The sequence below is a fragment of the Chelonoidis abingdonii genome, chromosome 1 (assembly GCF_003597395.2).
Source record: "Chelonoidis abingdonii isolate Lonesome George chromosome 1, CheloAbing_2.0, whole genome shotgun sequence".
NCBI classification, from domain to species: Eukaryota; Metazoa; Chordata; order Testudines; family Testudinidae; genus Chelonoidis; species Chelonoidis abingdonii.
Genome location: NC_133769.1, coordinates 33679656 through 33698927, shown reverse-complemented (window position 1 = coordinate 33698927; position 19272 = coordinate 33679656). Strand labels below are relative to the sequence as shown.

At 42.3% G+C, this 19272-nt stretch overlaps 1 protein-coding gene across 5 annotated transcripts in view; it reads right to left on the bottom strand.

Annotated features, from left to right (window-relative positions):
- TBC1D22A (TBC1 domain family member 22A) overlaps nucleotides 1-19272 on the bottom strand; it is a 707108-nt gene that overhangs the window by 527664 nt on the left and 160172 nt on the right. For 4 of the 5 annotated variants that reach the window (XR_012655728.1, XM_032768194.2, XM_075065004.1 and 1 more), the window contains exon 9: nucleotides 16666-16775. Coding sequence is in view for 4 of the 5 variants with exons in the window: in XM_032768194.2 (XP_032624085.1) it covers nucleotides 16666-16775 (110 nt within the window). In the remaining variant the exon portion in view is untranslated. The remainder of the gene's footprint in view (nucleotides 1-16665; nucleotides 16776-19272) is intronic. The other variant, XM_032768195.2, reaches the window with a different exon arrangement.

Below are 19272 nucleotides of genomic sequence, written 5' to 3'. Positions count from 1 at the left end.
TCTTAAAATCATATAGGTCAGGCTCAATCAGATTTATAAATTATTCCATTTATGACATATGTAACAGACTGTTTGCACTATTATAGGTTTTATAGGATAGACTAAGAAATTATCATCAGATAATTAAACTGAATTGATGACAAAATAATGGAAGTAATAAGAAACAAATTTTGAAGTACCATGCAAATTTCATAGCCCCTGGCAGAATCAGGCCCACTTGATGTTGTAGTAGTGCACAATCACCAGACTGTCTCCTTGTGTCAGAGTGAAAGGTTGCAGGAATTTTCATCTCCCTTGCACCCTCCCAGGCCATCTGCCTTTGCATGCCACTCAGCCCTCTGACTGAGAAGCTCCTAGTTCAAACCCTTTCCAGGATAACAAAATGTTCAAGTGCAGCAGAAAGTCCCGAATAATCAACTTATCTTCTGGGCCTGGTGATGAACCCTTTCCTGTAGTTCAACTGCCTTTCTCCAACTCTGGTATCAAGCACTGTCCCATCCAACCTACCGTTTCCTGAGTCCTCTAGCCTCAACAGTGTTCAGTGCTTTGGCTCGTCTCAAGAGCGAGCCTGCCTGTCTGATCCCTGTGGCTTTTCCCCGGACAGAACTCTCTCAAGTCTATTTATAAAAGATCTGCCTGATCTTTCTTTAGCCCTAACCTCTCTGACTGACAAGTAACTACTTAATTAACACTCAGGTGAAGTGAATGTGACTAACTGGATCTTTAACCCTTTCTCACCATCACAGGTGCACAGAAGAACAAAAGCCTTTAAGGCTTTACATGATCTTAATTTTCATATCGAAGGGTAATGAATATTTTAAATGCACTTACATACTTCTCTTCTAACTCTGACAACTGTTGGTTCATCTTATGACTCCCTGAAGTCAGAAAACCAGAGAAAAGTTGAGATACTGACCACTATTTTGTATGTCAATGGTATCACTCCTCCAAAGGTGACTTTTTGCCCTTACTTAATAGATTTCTTGGCAACTAAAAACATTAGGATAGAAATCATAGTATTATATAGGAAATATCAGATAGTGTCCTGGAGTACACCTATGTTGGAGGCAGAATTTTTTTTGAAGATACTCAGTAGTACACGCTGCAATTCATTCAACAAATCCACTACAGAATAACATGGATGAGGACTCCGTAACTGTTAATTTTAATAAAACTTGATTTAAAACATGTAGCAATTTCTTAAGTTACAGGAGAGGTTCTGCATGATTTCTAATTGCAAGGCTCTCCAAACACAATACCGTATCATCGATACTAGCCATATAACATATCAATATCTTATAAAAACAGGCACTAAATCTATTATTTATGTTTGATAGAACCTAAAGGTCTCAATTAGAATCAGGGGCCCTTTGTGCTATGTGCAGTTCAATCACATAGCACAATGGGCAATTTAAAAAAAAAAAAAAAAAAAGTTTAACACAATAATATTCAGGATAGAGGATCTAAAAAGTAGGAAATGTTGTAATATTTGCTTATAATAATCACATATCCACTGGGAGACTGCAAGCAACAACTCTGGCACCACCAGCAGGACTTAACTTCCTACTTATGCCTATTCCTACTTGTACAATTACATAACATACGTGACAACAACTTAACACTAAGATAAAACTATAGCAGCTTTACTGTGTGGGCCTGCTGTCTACACTCATTACAGCATTAACACATACTAGGAATGTGCCAAAGAGGAGGCAATGTTTGGATTTGAATCCAGTTTAATTTAGGGTTCAGGTTTGAGTCCAAGTCAGAACTAGGTTACAAGAGCACTGAAATCCCAGAGAGAGGATAGAGAGAAAAGTTTACATTAGGGTTGAAGATCTTGGGGCTTATCATTACATATTCATAATGACATGCAATAAAAAGAGTACACAAACAACATTCACAGAGGTATGCCTGCCCACTGATCCAGCACACTGACAAAAACATATGCTTCGTATAAAATATATGAAAGGGTGATTGTGTAGAAGAAGAGAGAATTGACTGAAAACAGCACAATCACAATTTCTTCCGGGATGTATCTATTTTAATTCATGGTTCTTTTTCCTAATGTGACACTGGCAGAACAGGTACCAGCTCATGCCAAGGCCTCAGGCCTCTCTAAACTCTTACAAATGCACAGCTGGAAACCATTTTTGCTTATCTGCGGTAATATCTACTATGTTATCAATGCTAAGTTGATAAGAGGGTGTTTAGTGTTTAGACTTTATAAAATGCTTATAGGATCCTGCATTTATTGATGTCACTTATAACTTCTATAGTCAAAGTTATATTGAGTGTTTGCATCATAAATCTCTGTAACTGAGCAACTCAAACAGGAAAAGAAGCATTAATTCAAGGGCTTGTTCTTCCTACAAGATGGCTCATTAAAGGCAAATGAGGTATTTCTAGCATCAAAGGACAGAGGCTCTGTTGACTGCATTCCTAACTCCCTCCAGGAATGAGAGACCTATGAACCAACTCATCCCAATAGTCTGGACTCTGGAGCAGAGGGGATAAAAATCCCTGACAAGGAGAAAGTGAATCTCTTTCATACTGTCTGCATTATGAGATGCAAAGATTCCTAAACAAAAGCAAAGAGATCCCCATGCTCCTTGGCATAGGTTAGCCCTGAAAGACATTTTGAACTGACAGATTACTACAACTGTCACCTTCTGAATTACAGACTGAAACTCGTTTGTGTATATATGCTTGCTTGAACCTGTAATTAACTCATTTCTTTTTCCTAGTTAATAAATTTTTAGTTAGTTTATTACAGGATTGGCTACAGGCATTGTCTTTGGTGTGAGATCTAAAGTGCAAGTTGATCTGAGGCAGTGTTGTAACCAGGGCAGGATGAGTGGAAAGCTGCAGGGGTGGAAAAATTTGGCGGAAAAATGAGGAAAGAACGATAGGGGGAACCAATATGGTTGCTCGCCCGGGGCGCTAAAATGCCTAATTACAGCTCTGATTATGAGATAAATTACTGGTTCCTTGGGACTGGGAGTAACCTGAATATTTTGTGATCTTTGGACCATTTATCACAAAATCCAGCTTGCCTGCATGGCCACATAGACTGGAATGACCAAGGGGACCGTCCATGATTCCATGGTAAGACTATTACAGTGATTCAGCAGTTTACATTTGTTACTGGGTTGGTGAAATCTAATTATAAAACATACCACCAGTTTGGGATATCTGCCCAGAGGTTGGCATGCATGGTCGTGAACCACTCCAGACAGCATGACATCAACCAGTAAAAATACAGATAGGTATGAGACATGCAGAGATGTTTTGAGTAGGGATTTATAGGTGAACATTCACACTATTACCTCTGTGATGAAGGACGAAAGTAAAAAAGAATTGTATATGTTTCCTGTAATGCCCAGTCCTAAAATCTCTACATTTAAAAAGACACTAGTCCTCATTCTCTGAAGACTTTCTATACTTCCTGTGACCAACCATAACATGAAAATATTGTCAGTATTAATATACTATGCCATCAGAGGAATGCTCATTACAACTATGAAACACCAAGCAGAATGTCAAGGTACATCTCTGAACTGCTGTTAGGGCCATCTTCAATTATTCAATACAATAGAAGAGACAGATGCCTGCCTCTCCTTTAAGACAGGTTTTAAAAACACAGAATTCAATAAGTTCAACTTCTCAGTCATGTCAATAAGCTATTTAATTTGAGAATGTGTGCAGTTCTGGATGGCCCTTCTCAACAAAGATAGATCAGAATTAGAAAAAGTGCAGAGAAGGGCAACAAAAATGATTAAGGATATGGAACAACTGCCATACAAAAAGAAATTAAGAAGACTGGGACTGCTGTGCTTAGAAAGAGACAGTTAAGGGGGGATATGATAGAGGTCTATAAAATCATGAATAATATGGAGAAAATGAATAAGAAGTGTTATCTATGCCTTCACAAACGTAAGTTACTAGAGGTCACCCAATGAAATTAACAGGCAGCAGATTTAACACAGACGTAAGGAAGTACTTCTTCACACAACACATGTTCAATCTGTGAAACCTGTTGCCAAAAATATAACTGGATTCAAAAAAGAATTAGATACGCTCATGGAAGACGTGTGAATATAATGTAACTGGAATATGCTTCATTCAAAAGGTTTCTTGTAAGGTATCATTACAAAGCATATAATCTACTGAGTGTGGTCATCCTATTTGTATAAATATATTACTTGTATCCGAAACTAGAAATATGAACTATAACTGAAGTCCTATTGCAATTATGCAAAGTATGCCCATTAATGGTGGTTTGGAACCTTTATGGCTTCCATCAGCTAGGACAACTGACAGTAGATGGCTTTGTTTATTTGTAAGTCTTCTTCTATACGTGCGTGCAGGCAAATCGGTAATGAAGTCTTACAGTGACATGTGATCATGTCACCTGAACTGGAATCCATCTTTAACCTGGTGCTTTTCCATTTAGGAGGAGGAGTGGGAACCCAGAGAGGAACAAAGGATTCCTGCCTTGTGCAAAAGATATATAAAGGGGTGGAACAGAACAAAGGGGGCTGCAGTCATGAGAAATGCCCTAGCTACCACCTGAGCTGGAACAAGAATTGTACCAGGAAAAGGATTGGGCCCAGACTAGAAAAGCTTCCAGTCTGTGAAAAAAGCCTACTGAAACATTTGAGGGTGAGATTTACCTATATTCAGTTTTCTTACTGTATTAGGCTTAGACTTCGGTGTTTTATTTCATTTTGCTTGGTAATACACTTCGTTCTGTCTGTCTTTACTTGAAACCACTTAAATCCTACTTTTTGTATTTCATAAAATCACTTTTTACTTATTGATTAACCCAGAGTATGTATTAATACCGGGGGGCAGGAGGGGCAAAACAGCTGTGCATATCTCTCTATCAGTGTTATAGAGGGGCAAACAATTTATGAGTTTACCCTGTATACGCTTTATACAGGATAAAATGGATTTATTTGGGGTTTTTACCCCATTGAGAGTTGAGTATCTCAGTGCTGAAGACAAGAGCACTTCTTAAACTGTTTTCAGTTAAGCCTGAAGCTTGTGAGGGACATGGTTCAGACTTGGACCTGTGCTTGCAGCAGGCAAGCGTGTCTGGCTCAGACAAGGGAAGGCTCTGAAGTTCCAAGCTGGCAGGGAAAACGAGCTCAGAGGTACTCTCGACGCATCAGGTGGAAGTCCCAAGGGGGTGTGTGTGACCCAACCCATCACATGGTCCATTAATGGCTATTAGCAAAGATGGTCAGCAGCACAACCCCAAGCTCTTGGTATCCCTAAAACTCCAATGGCCAGAAGCTGGGACATGACAACAGGTCACGATGATCATTCAAAATTGCCCTGTTTTGTTCATTCCCTCTGACGCATTTAACACTGGCCACTATCAGAAGATAGGATACTGGGCTAGATAGACCAGACCCAGTATGACCATTCTTATCTGATGTAAAAACACATTTGAATGTATTTCATTATTCAGATTATTTTACATACAGTGGAAATAGATGCTAGCTTTGGGGGGTTTTGGGGGAAGTGGATATTTTGTTTGTTATAATAAAAATTCACACCCTTCAAACACGACATTTTTAATTACTGAAGTTGGTGAAAACACAGGTCACAGACTGCAGTTTTTTTTTCTCATACCATTTTTATCTGAGTCCTGGTCTACGCTATGAGTTTAGGTCGAATTTAGCAGCGTTAGATTGATTTAAGCCTGCATCCATCCACACGATAAAGCCATTTTTGTTGACTTAAAGGGCTCTTAAAATCAATTTCTGTACTCCTCCTCAATGAGGAGATTAGCGCTGAAATTGACACTGCTGGCTTGAATCTGGGGTAATGTGGATGCAATTCTACGGTATTGGCCTCCGGTAGCTATCCCAGAGTGCTCCATTTTGACCGCTCTGGACAGCACTCTCAACGCAGATGTACTGGCCGTGTAGACAGGAAAAGCCCTGCGAACTTTTGAATTTCATTTCCTGTTTGAGCAGCGTGGCAAGCCAAGAGGTGACCATGCAGATCTCATCAGCACAGGTGACTATGGAGTCCCAGAATCGCAAAAGAACTCCATCATGGACCGAACGGGAGGTACTGGATCTGATCACTGTATGGGGAGACAAATCCATGCTATCTGAACTCCATTCCAAAAGACAAAATGTCCAGGCGCCCCCAACCGACCTCACCGAGGCTGTCTAGGAGCACCCATGTCTGCCCAGCTGCCACCGATTGACCTCATTGAGGTTGGCCAGGAGTAACCCGAGACAGCAGCAGATGGTACAATATGATTGCTAACCATCTTTGCTAACTTGCAAAGGCAAGGAGCTGCTGCTGTGTAGCAATGCAGTACCGCGTCTGTCAGCAGCACCCAGGAAACGTATGGACAGTGGCTCCACGCTTGCTATGGTATGTAGTCTGCACAGGTAACCGAGGAAAAAAGGCGAGAAACGATTTTTTGACACTGCTTTCATGGAGGGAAGGAGAGAGGGGGGCCTGATGACATGTACCCAGAACCACCCGCAACAATGTTTTTGCCCCATCAGGCACTGGGAGCTCAACCCAGAATTCCAATGGGCGGTGAAGACTGGGAATTGTGGGATAGCTACCACAGTGCAATGCTCTGAAAGTCGATGCTAGCCTCAGTACTGTGGATGCACACCACCGACTTAATTGCTTAGTGGGGACACACACAATTGACTGTATCAAATCAATTTCTAAAAAACTGACTTCTATTAAATCAACCTAATTTCGTAGTGCAGACATACTCATGATCATGTGCATCTCAGGGTAAGAAGAGAAAATGATACATATGAGGAGAAAATTAATGCATCTAGTTTGCATATTAAAGTTCAGCAGTTTCTCGTTGGAGTCTGTTTTTGAAGCTTTTCTGTTGCAAAATTGCCACCTTTAAATCTGTTACTGAGTGGCCAGAGAGGTTCAAGTGTTCTCCTACCAGTTTTTGAATGTTATGATTCCCGATGTCAGATTTAGGTCCATTTATTCTTTTGAGTAGAGACTGTCCAGTTTGGCCAGTGTACATGGCAGAGAGGCAATGCTGGCACATGATGGCATATATCACATTGGTAGATGTGCAAGTGAACGAGCCCCTGATGGCATGGTTGATATGATTAGGTCCTATGATGGTGTCCGGGGCTGGCTCTATGCACCAGTGCAGGAAGCAGGTACTTGGGGCGGCCAATGGAAAGGGCTGGCACATTCGGGTCTTTGGCGGCAATTCGATGGCGAGTCCCTTGGTCCCTCTTGGAGGGAAGGACCGGCCACTGAACTGTCGCCGAAGAATGAAGCAGTATGATAGAGCTGATGGCGGCTTTATCTCTTTTTTTTTCTTTTCCCTCTTCGCCACTTGGGGCCGCAAAAAAGCTGGTTCCGACCCTGATGGTGTCACTTGAATAGATATTTGGCATGAGCATTGGCAAGGTTCCTGGGTTACTGTTTTTGTTGTGTGGCATGTGGTTGCTGGTGAGTATTTGCTTCAGGTTGGGGGACTGTCTGTAAGTGAGGACAGGTCTGTCTCCCAAGATCTGTGAGAGTGAGGGATCATCTTTCAGGATAGGTGGTAGATCTTTGATGATGAGCTGAAGAGGTTTTAGTTGGGGGCTGAAGATGACAGCTAGTGGCATTATGTTCTTTGTTGGGCCTGTCCTGTAGTAGGTGACTTCTGGGTACTCTTCTGGCTTAGTCAATCTGTTTTTTTCACTTCGGCAGGTGGGTATTGTAGTTTTAAGAATGCTTCATAGAAATCTTGTAGGTGTTTGTTTCTGTCTGAGGGATTGGAGCAAATGTGGTTGTATCTTAGAGCTTGGCTGTAGACAATGAATCATGTGGTGTGTCCAGGATGGAAGCTGGAGGCATGTAGTTAAGTATAGCGGTCAGTAGGCTTCCGGTATAGGGTGGTGTTTATGTGACTATCGCTTATTAGCACTGTAGTGTCCAGGAAATGGATCGTTTGTGAACCCCCCCTCAACTCCATAGGTAAATGAGATTCCCATTGTGTTGGCTTAGAATGCTTAATTTACATGTCGACACAGTGAAAAGCGAATAAACATTCAGTGGAATCCTGATTATCTCATCTAATTGGGACTGGGGCCAGATCGGATAACCAAAAATCCAAATAAACCAGAGAATGGGTGGTGGGGCTCGGGCTGTCAGGCATGGCAGAAGCTCCAGTCACCCAGGGCTTATGGCCTGAGCCCCAGCCACCCGGAGATGATAGCCCCAGGCAGAGGGTGGTTTGGTTAATATGGACAGCTGGATAAGGGAGGCTCAGATAAATGGGATTCTACTGTATTTTTGCTGACAGAAAACTTGTTTGTCAATTTTACCTCATAGTCACCAATTCTATGAGTGCTCCAGGGCTAGAGCACCCACAGAAAAAAATTAAGTGGATACTTAGCATCCACTGGAGCCCTGCCGATCAACTTCTCCCTCATCCTCAGGGGCGGCTCCAGGCCCCAGAATGTCAAGTGTGTGCCTGGGGCGGCAAGCCACAGGGGGCACTCTGCCGGTCGCCACGAGGGCGGCAGGCAGGCTGCCTTCGGCGGCATGCCTGCGGAGGGTCCGCTGATACTGCGGCTTCAGCGGACCTCCTGCAGGCATGCCGGCAGAGGGTCTCCTGGTCCTACGGCTTCAGAGGACCTTCCGCAGCCTGCGGGAGGTCCACCAAAGCCGCAGGACCAGTGGAGCCGCCGAAGGCAGCCTGCCTGCCGTACTTGGGGCGGCAAAATGCCTAGAGCTGCCCCTGCTCACCCTCCCAATGCCTCCCATCCACCAAAAATCAGCTGTTCTACAGTTTTCAGGAGAAGCGGGGATGGGGCGTGCTCGGGGGAGCGGGCGGAACTGGGCGAGAAGAGGCAGGGTAGGGGTGAGGTGGAAAGGGATGGAGTGTGCACAGGGTCGGGGGCTGAGCAGGGAAGGAAAGGAAAGAAGCCAGCACTTGTGTTTTACCTTGCTACAAACTTTAGAACGTATTTCTAGTATTCATACATAACCCTTTATGTACTATTTGTACATGCATTTCATAACAATATTAGTGACCAGTGTGACCCTGGCTTTTATTTAAGCCTTCATGTGACATTCTTTCATGAACCAGAATGTATATGCCAGAATCAGAATATTCTTGTAATCCCCTGGCCAGTCAGCACCGAGGAGTTCACGGGTCGCACGTACCAAAACATTTTCAAAGAGAGCATTAAACTTGTTTGCATGCCAGACACAGATTAATATTGAAGAGACTGGTAACTAGACACAGATAGAAGAGACACTGAGGAAACAAAGATAACACTGAGAAATCTGAGGATAGAATAGTTACTATTAAACTTTTAAACACTTAAGAGGTGGGGGAGAAAAGAGTCTGCTAGAATACATACAAATACTAATCATCTCTCTAACTTGTGAGCAAAGGTACCCTTACATCACAAATCTCAGAACACCAAAAAACAGCATGATTAAGGCTATGTCTACATTACGGAGCCTATGCTAGCAATGTTATGTTGGCGAAGATATGCCAATATAGCTGCCAAGTGTACATGCAGCTTACCTCAACAGAAGATTTTCTATTTATGTAGGACCACCACTTCCTTGAACCTCATTAGCTACATTGAAAGAAGCCCCCTTTCACTGAAACAGCTGTGTCTACAGTGGGGGTTTTGTCAGTATAGTTGTGTCAGTCTGGGTTTGGTTTTTCACTCCCCTGACTGATGTAGCTGTGCTGACATAGGCTGAGTCTGCACTTCAGCTAAGTCCTCTAAAGTGAAAGATAAGGAATAAAACTGGGTCAATTTATCTAGACATAAACCAATCAGCAGCAAACTTAAAAGTAGGCTTTCCTTTCCTGACAAGAATCTTAAGTATGTCAGAAGGCCAATACCAAATACTTAAATCTATTCAGGGACTCAGCAGCAGTATCTATACTGAAAAGTGTGTGTCGTCCAACTGAGCACACACATCTACACACATTTTCAAAAAAGGGGAAGAAAATAAAAGGTATTCTCAGTCTTAACAATCCTAGATTGGCTACTGATAAACCCTCAGTACCTTTCTGAACAACTTTGGAATCTAGAATGAGACAGCTATGAGGAAGAGAGGTAACAGAAGAAATAATTTTTCCATAAAAAAGGCAAGCAAATTCAATTTGGACCTCACTCTGCTGTTGACTCTTATTTTTTTGAGAGACAAGACTAAATGAACTGGTGCTGCACTCCTAAGGGAAGAAGTAGTAGTGTGACACACCACCTCCATACTGGCGCACTCAACAAAATTCATGTGACGGGGGTGGGGCCAAGAGGTTCGGAGTGTGGGAGGGGGCTCTGGGCTGGGACATAGGGTTGGGGGCTGTGGGGGCTCTGGCTTGGGGTGTGGGCTCTGGGGTGGGGCTGGGGATGAGAAGCTCAGGGTTGGGGCAGAGGGTTAGATGCAGGGGGTGAGGGCTCTGGAGCGGGGCTGGAGATAAAGAGTTTGGGGTGCAGAAGAGTGTCCCAGGGCTACAGCAGGGAGAAAGTACTCCCCCAGTTCTCTCTCTCCACAGCAGCACCTGAGTTGGGGGGCAGAGGTGCCTCTCCCCACCAGAGCAGCTCCGGGGCTGGGGCTGCAGGATAGGTGCCTCTTCCCTGGCACCAGCAGGTTCAGGCTTGGGCTGGAGCTGGGTTTGGGCCGGGCCACCCCGGCCACGCCTGGTTGGGGGCTGGACTAGGTTGGGGCTGGGGGAGAGTGGCACCCCTCCCCAGACTGTGGCAGGTCTCCAGGCAGGTTCCCTGAGCACCTGTGCGTTTCTAAATAGGCTGCTATGTGGCTGCAAAGCGTACAGGGAACGTAGCTCATCACTGCAGTATCTGAGCACTTTGACCCCCCCCATTTAAACCTTTTGAACTAGTAGGATTATTTACATGCATCCGACACAGTGGGTATTCACCCAAGAAAGCTCATGCTCCAATACGTGTTAGTCTATAAGGTGCCACGGGACTCTTTGCTGCTTTTAGGATTATTTAAACACCTACAGCCACACTTCAAACAAAATATCAACAGCCCTGCTTGGGTTGTAAACTCTTTAAGGTAGAGTCTGTCTCTCACCATGGGGGTGTAGAGTGCATAGCACAATGGGGCCCTGAACTTGTTTGGGACTCTCTTTATGCTACTGTCTATCATTCTGGGTATGGTTTGGGAGGGGAGGAAGAAGGGGAAGGCAGCAGGTTATTTGGTTTTGAATATAAATAATGTTTAAACTGAATTAAATTAACTTTGTTTGGTCACACGGACAAAAGAAGTAGGAAAAATAACTGACAGGTGCAAGCTACTTAAATGTAAGAGATGTTTGTTTCTTTGCTTTACAACAACTCACAAAGTAAATATAAAGAGCACCTCGAGTGAGCAGGAGTCACGCCCACTTGCTTGCACACTGGCAGGCTTAATTTTGTTAGCCTAAAAAACCACCCATGATAGATGGACGCATCCTTGGATATTTCTAGTGGCAATTAACGCACTATACAAAAGGTCTTAACATATCCACATATTTCAAATGTTCCTTGCTGCATCTCAAGCCTATCACTACTACTACTTCCATCCTCACAAAAAAATAACCAGTTGATTCAAACATCCTAGTTTGTGTGCACAAGTGAGACTTGGAGCAGTGATCACTGAACTCACTTTTTGCAGGCAAGAGGGACAGCGAGTACACAGTAGGGAAAGTGCAACTAAATTGTTTGGGGTCTTTCAGGGAAACCAGGTAAAGAAATATATTATATTATTTTTCCCATTGTTAATTAATACTGAACTGATCATGCTCTCAATTCCCAGAGCATTCTTTGTGCTACTACTGCCAAGCAATTATTTCTCTCTTTTTGTATCTACATATGACTTGTTATGCCTTGTTACTTCTTCTATCAAGAGTGTACTATACATCTTTTCTCATTAGGAGAACGCATTACACATTTATTTTTTCATCCTCACAAGATTTTTTTAAAAGAAGTATTACAAGAGCTTATTTTCTATGTTTGAGCTATAAGTGCTTTGAAATGTGTCATTTATGAAGTCTAAAATAAGCAATGAATCACATTTTACAGAGGTCAAATTAAAAAAACAAAACAGGCTACATTTTTCAGATGCTGCTATTTACTTGACCTTGGATCAGGATAATTATGTTTACAACACCCTAGGGAAAGTAGAGTACTTTTCTTCCTTATATGTTTCATAAACAATTTTATTAAAAAGTGAACCTCTTATGACCTTAATTAGTTTGCGGCCCTTCTGTGAAATGCCTAACCCAATGAAACATTCAAATTAGAAAGCAAGAAAGCATTATGGAAGAATAATTCTTTTATAAATAGTAATAGGGCCAAGAGCACAGCAATGCCTTTCCCGTATATACACTCTAGTTAAGGACCTTGCTGAGTCACATTAGAGTAACTTAACTGGCAAATGCAAATAGGAAATTATTGTAAACTCTTTGGTGTTTTATACAAAGATGATCAGTAGCAGTCAGCAATTCCTCACCAGCAGAATGGTAAGAACAAAGACATACTACTGTGGCTACAGAATTACCAAAATAGGCATGGAATATATGTCACCTTTCCACTTTCATATAGATGTACAATTTCTACTCCAGGAAACTAGCATACACTAACTCATGATAAAATAAAACTACAAATGAATAAAGCACAATAAGGCTCTATGGTTTAAACATAGTAGCGTGAGTTGTTCATTTTTAACCAAGATCCAGAAAGGGTCAAGGCAAACCCTATTACCTCCAGATACACTGAAAAAAAGTGGAACTAGTATATTCATTTTAAACTCTAGACACTGCTTAAACCAGCATCAGAACATGCATATTTACAATTAATATGCCAATCACAATCTGTTACAACTTCAGTCCAGCTCCTAGAACAAAAAGTACAAGATGCTTTCTTCAGGGACTGAGCACTTCTTTGAAAACCGTGTCATCAATTAATACAGCCTTAAAAGAGAACATGCATTATATCGGTTCTGGGTTGAAGGATAAAGTAATGATGGTCAGCTCACAATAAGAAGAAAGAACAGGAAATACTAGGTATTATATTTTTCTAATCAGTGGCTTTTTAAATTTGGCAATGATAAGCCTCTACAGCAAGGGTCAGCAATCTCTGGCACGTGGCTTGCCAGGGTAAGACCATGAATAGAGAACCTGGAGGATGACTGTTGCAGAGTGTATGGAGAAGGAAACTGGAAAGAGAACAGCCCAGGTGTCAGAGAAGGAGATATATCAGGACATAATGGGGCTTCTCTGACAGCCAACACAGATGCTACAGGCTCTCATGGACATTCAGGTTCAACAAACCCAGACTCACCTCCCTTTGAGTCCATGGAGAACTGCAGTATAGCACCTCCCTACACTCCCCAACCCCCCAACATCAGCTGCTAAGTTCCTACCCCTGCCACTCCACACCAGGGAAAATTAAGGACAAACACTGACCTGTGAGAGCCACAGTTGAAGTATGGGTAGATAAAGCGGACATGAATGTTCCTTCTTTAAAATCTGTTCCATAAATTTATTAAAGTTTTAATGTATTTGCTTTTAATTTGCACAAATTTTGAAGTGTTTTTGTTACTCGATAAAATTCTATTGTTTGAAAATTTATTTATCTTTATTGGTACACAACTTATGCTGCAGAATGGCTAGTGGTACTGAAAGCACCCACTTAACATGTGATTGTACACTTGGACACAGCTCATGGGATAAGAGACAAAATACAGTGTAAAAATCATAAATGTTCAGCAAGCACCACAAAATTAATAGATGCATTGTCAGCATTATATTCATAAATATGCACCAAGTGCCACACAATTCCTAACAGGCTCCCAAACAGCAGGGCCAGATAGAGCACAGTACACCAAATACATTATGATGGCTCACTCTTAAAGTCCTCTTTAGCCTCCCTGAGCGATATAGCTGTGTTGAACTCTTCGGACAGCCCTTATATTTGGCTATTCAAACTTAGCAGAAAGCCACTTCACCTCCAGTCTGGCAGCAACTTTTCCCCTTTGCTTCACAGATACTATGCAGGACACAGCATACACTTATTGCCATTAGGATATTTTTCTCTCAGATCCAGTCTCGTGAGTAAACAATGTCAGTGCCTCTTCAATCTACCGAAAGTACACTCAACTGTCACTCTGCATCGGCTGAGCCAATAACTGAATCTTTTCCTTGCTGTGGTGGCCAGTGTATGGCTTCATGAGTCAGGGGAGTATGAGGTAGGCTGGATTCCCCATGATCACTACTGGCATTTCAACATCGCCAACAGCAATCTGCTGGTCAGGAAATAAAGTCCCTGATTGTTCCTTTTGAGCAGCCTTATGTTCTTAGAGATGTGAGTGTAATCCACCTTCCCGGACCAGTTAACACTGATGTTGCTGAAGCAACACCAGTGATCTTTCAGCTTTTGCATTAACCATAGAAAAAGAGCCCTTTCTGTTGATGTGCTCTAGGCAGGGCCGGCGCTTCCATTTAGGTGGCCTAGGCAATCGCCTAGGGCGCCAGGATTATTGGTGGGCGGCATTTTGCCAGAGGGGGCGGCAGGTGGCTCCGGTGGAGCTGCCACAGTCGTGCCTGCGGAGGGTTTGCTGGTCCGCAGCTCCGGTGGAACAGCCACAGTCATGCCTGCGGACGGTCGGCTGCTTCTGCGGCTCCGGTGGACCTCCTGCAGGCACCACTGCGGTAGCTCCACCGGAGCCGCGGACCAGCGGACCCTCCACAGGAACGACTGCGGCAGCTCCACCGGAGCCGCGGGACCAGGGCGCGGGGCGGCAAAATTGCCATGCGCCTAGGGCACTAAAACCCCTAGCGCCGGTCCTGGCTCTGGGGCCAACATTTATAGGTGCTCCATGCAAGCCTTCAGCAATCTTGAATTGGTTCTTTCTATGCACAGCAATCTGTCCTCCAGAAAATCATTATGCTCTCTCTGGCTCTGCGAATACCAGAAGATTGTGCACCTTGTGTTTGCAACACTCATGACAGCGCAGAGCTGTGCAGGCTCCAGGCTTCTTCCAGAGATGTGCAAATTCATGTGATTTTCAAAATAGGCATGAAAATTATGGGATAGAGATAGCATTATGGGATGAAGAAAAGCGCATAAGTCTGAGTCATCCCTTAACAACTCATTTCTGCTCCATTACGCATTGCCAAAACTTACCAAAATAGACCATGCTGATTGGTGGTGAGTTGCACACTGATATAACTACACATGGTGCATCACACTGTGCACTGAAACAAGGACTTCTGCAGTGCCGACACAATGGAGCCAAGTATGCACACACATAAGCGATATATCAACTGCGGTGGCTTTATGCCAACATAACTTGCATCGGCAAAAGTTTGTAGTGCATGTAATTAAATGCATGTAATTTGCTTTGTAAACTGAAAACTAAACTAGAAACACTAACATTTTATTGTGGCACCTTAGAGACTAAAATTTATTTGAGCATAAGCTTTTGTGGGGTACAGCTCACTTCATCAGATGCATGCAATGGAAAATACAGTAGGAAGATATACATATACACACAGAGAACATGAAACGATGGGTGTTACCATACACACTCTAACTCGAGTGATCAGTTAAGGTGAGCTATTACCAGCAGGAGAAAAAAAAAGTTTTTGTAGTGGTAATCAAAATTGTCCATTTGCAGCAGTTGACAAGAAGTTGTGAGGAACAGTGGGGTGGGGGTGGGGGGGCGGGAGAATAAACATGGGGAAATAGTTTTACTTTGTGTAATGACCCATCCACTCCCAGTCTTTATTCAAACCTAATTTAATGGTGTCCATTAGTCTCTAAGGTGCCACAAGTACTGCTATTCTTTTTCAGGATACAGACTAATACGGCTGCTACTCTGAAACCTGTCCTTATTTTATTTTATGTTCATGTTAATGCATAGACTAATCTAAACCTCTAAAAATCTTATATTTTGACTATGTTTGGATCTAACACTCTCTTTTGGACTGTGCAGGTCCCCTCTATTCAAAACAGATAAGTTTAACTGAAGCTTTATTTCCTCATGTAGATGGTTCTAACTTCTATAGACACAGTTTTATTCCAACAGTTCATATATAAAAACCTGTATTTTAATTACTGCATTTGGTGCATTTGACTGCACTTAGTTCATCATTTCCCCTGTAAAATCAGATAACACCACAAGATACCCTACAAACAAACTAGGGTACTAAAAAATGGTTTTTAAATGACTTAAAAAAAAAAAAAAAAATCAGGACAGCCTGTTTGAAGGTCACTCTGCCAGAAAGCGGATTTTGTTTAAAATAGTCAGTTACAAAAATCCAGTTTCTCATTGTCCCTCATTGACCATTTTATGTGCAGACTTCAAACAACAAATGAAACAAAATGCTGCTCTACTAATAGACACCAAGTGCTTAAAATGTCTCTGGAATCACAACCTCCAATTTCATTCTCACATATCATAATGTATTGAGACATATAGAAGTTCAGTACAAAAAAAAATAATTGTGCAGCACTTTAAAAAAACCTTCAAACTCATGGCAGATTTCCACTATGGGGAAATTTATGTTTTCCTCTATTTTTCTTACATGTACTTTTTCTCAACATCCTTAAAGTAGTTCAAAGCCACTAATCAGTTATCTTCACTAGTTAAGAACAGGAGAAATCAATTTACCTGAATGCCATCAAGCAACTTGCTCATGCACCAGTAACTGTCAGCTTCAATGTTCTGCAGCACTTCTTCAGGCAGACTGGAAACATCAAAATTTTCCACTTCTTCTTCTGCTGAGGAAAAAGAAAGAGGAAAAAGACAAGTCAATGAAGTGCACAGAATAAATAAAGCAAGGTTGAGAAAAATAATTGATAACAAAGACAGCCAGCTTGTATTCACAATCTTCAAAACCAGTTCTTTAACAGGGACTAAATGCATCATTTATTGCTCAACTGTGTCATTTACAGGTTTTAAATGTTAATGAATATTTAATTTATTGCAGACTGTGAAAATCCTGAATCATGTCCAATTAACTAGAATTCATATACAATAAATTACATAATTCTAGACATTTCACACTTGAGAGAGGAGTACCAAGAGCAAAAAAAACCACAGTCTTCTAAAATATATAAACTTTTTTTTTAAATTACTCTGCAAAGATATTTGTGTATGTGTGTGTGCACACAAACACACGTGTAGATGTTACATAGTTATTTTCTTCACAAAAAGAAAAAAACAATTAAAAATATTCTTTCAAGGCATGGATTGTCTCTTTTCAGCATTGGTACAGTGCCCAACACAATGGGCCCTAATCCCAGTTGGGGACTTTGAATACTATAATATAAATATTTTCTAATAATAATAATAATAGATACAAATAAATGAAAATTCTAATAATGTGCTCAATGCATCCCAAACAGCGACAGTAAGAAGATGTGCATTCAGTGCAAAAATTATTCAGAATATACACCTGACGCACATTTTTAAAGCTGGTTGCTACAACCACTATGACGCCCTAGATATGCCTTAATCAACCGCAGTGATGTCCAACCAGTCATCTTTTATTTGTAACAATTGTGACCCTGGGGGGCGACTGTCTTAAGATGCAAAAAAGAGCCCTGTGGCACCTTAAAGACTAACAGATGTATTGAAGCATAAGCTTTTGTGGGTGAATACCCACTTTATCAGATGCATATAATGGAAATTTCCAGAGGCAGGTATAAACATGCAGGTAAGAATCAGTCTGGAGATAATGAGGTTAGTTCAATCAGGGAGGACAAGGCCCTCTTCTAGCAGTTGAGCTGTGAAAACCAAGGGAGGAGAAACTGCTTTTGTAGTTCACTAGCCATTGACAGTCTTTGTTTTACCCTGAGCTGATGGTGTCAAATTTGCCAATGAACTGAAGCTTAGCAGTTTCTCTTTGGAGTTTGGTCCTGACGTTTTTTTTTTTTGCTGCAGGCTGGCTACTTTTACATCTGCTATTGTGTAGCCAGGGAGATTTAAGTGTTCTCCTATAGGTTTTTGTATATTGCCATTCCTAATATCTGACTTATGTCCATTCATTCTTTTATGTAGGGACTGTCCAGTTTGGCCGACGTACATAGCAGAGGGGCATTGCTGGCACATGATGGCATATATTATAATGGTGGACATGCAGGTGAATGAATCGGTGATGTTGTGGCTGATCTGGTTAGGTCCTGTGATGGTGTCGCTGGTGTAAATATGTGGGCAGAGTTGGTATCGAGGTTTGTTGCATGGATTGGTTCCTGAATAAGAGTTGTTATGGTGCAGTATGTGGTTGCTGGAGAGAATATGCTTAAGGTTGGTGGGTTGTCTGTGGCCTAGGACTGGCCTGCCTCCCAAGATCTGTGAATGAAAGGGATCATTGTCCAGGATGGGTTGTAGGTCACTGATGATGCGTTGGAGAGGTTTTAGCTGAGGACTGTAGGTGATGGCCAGTGGAGTTCTGTTGGCTTTTTTCTTGGGCTTGTCTTGTAGCTGGAGGCTTCTGGATGCACATCTGGCTTTGTTGATTTGTTTCCTTACTTCCTCATGCGGGTATTGTAGTTTTGAGAATGCTTGGTGAAAATCTTTTAGGTGTTGGTCTCTGTCTGAGGGGTTGGAGCAAATGTGGTTGTACCTCAGTGCTTGGCTGTAGACGATGGATCGTGTGGTGTGTCCGGGGTGGAAGCTGGAGGCATGAAGGTTTTCGGTATAGGGTGGTATCAACGTGACCATCACTTATTTGTACTGTGGTGTCTAGGAAATGGACCTCCCGTATAGATTGGTCCAGGCTGAGGTTGATGGTGGGGTGCAAGCTGTTGAAATCATCGTGGAATTCTTCCAGAGTCTCCTTCCCATGGGTCCAGACGATGAAGATGTTGTCAATGTAGCAAAGGTACAGAAGGGGCGTAAGCGGATGAGAGCTGAGGAAGCATTGTTCCAGGTCAGCCATAAAAATGTTGGCATATTGTGGGGCCATGCGGGTGCCTAAGTCAGTGCCACTGGTCTGGAGGTATATATTTTCACCAAATTTGCAACAATTGTGCGTGAGGATAAAGTCACAGAGCTCAACCAGTTGTTCTGTGTCATCAAGGATACTGTTCCTGACAGCTTGTATTCCATCTGTGTGTGAGATGTTTGTGTAGAGAACCTGAGGAAAGTGGCCTGTAGAATTCGGTATTGGAGAGTTGTCTGGCAGCCTCCTTCATGACGACTGTCATTTTGATCCTCAGGACCGATACGTAGAATGCTTCCACTGATGTGCACAGGCAGAAATTGTGGAAAAAC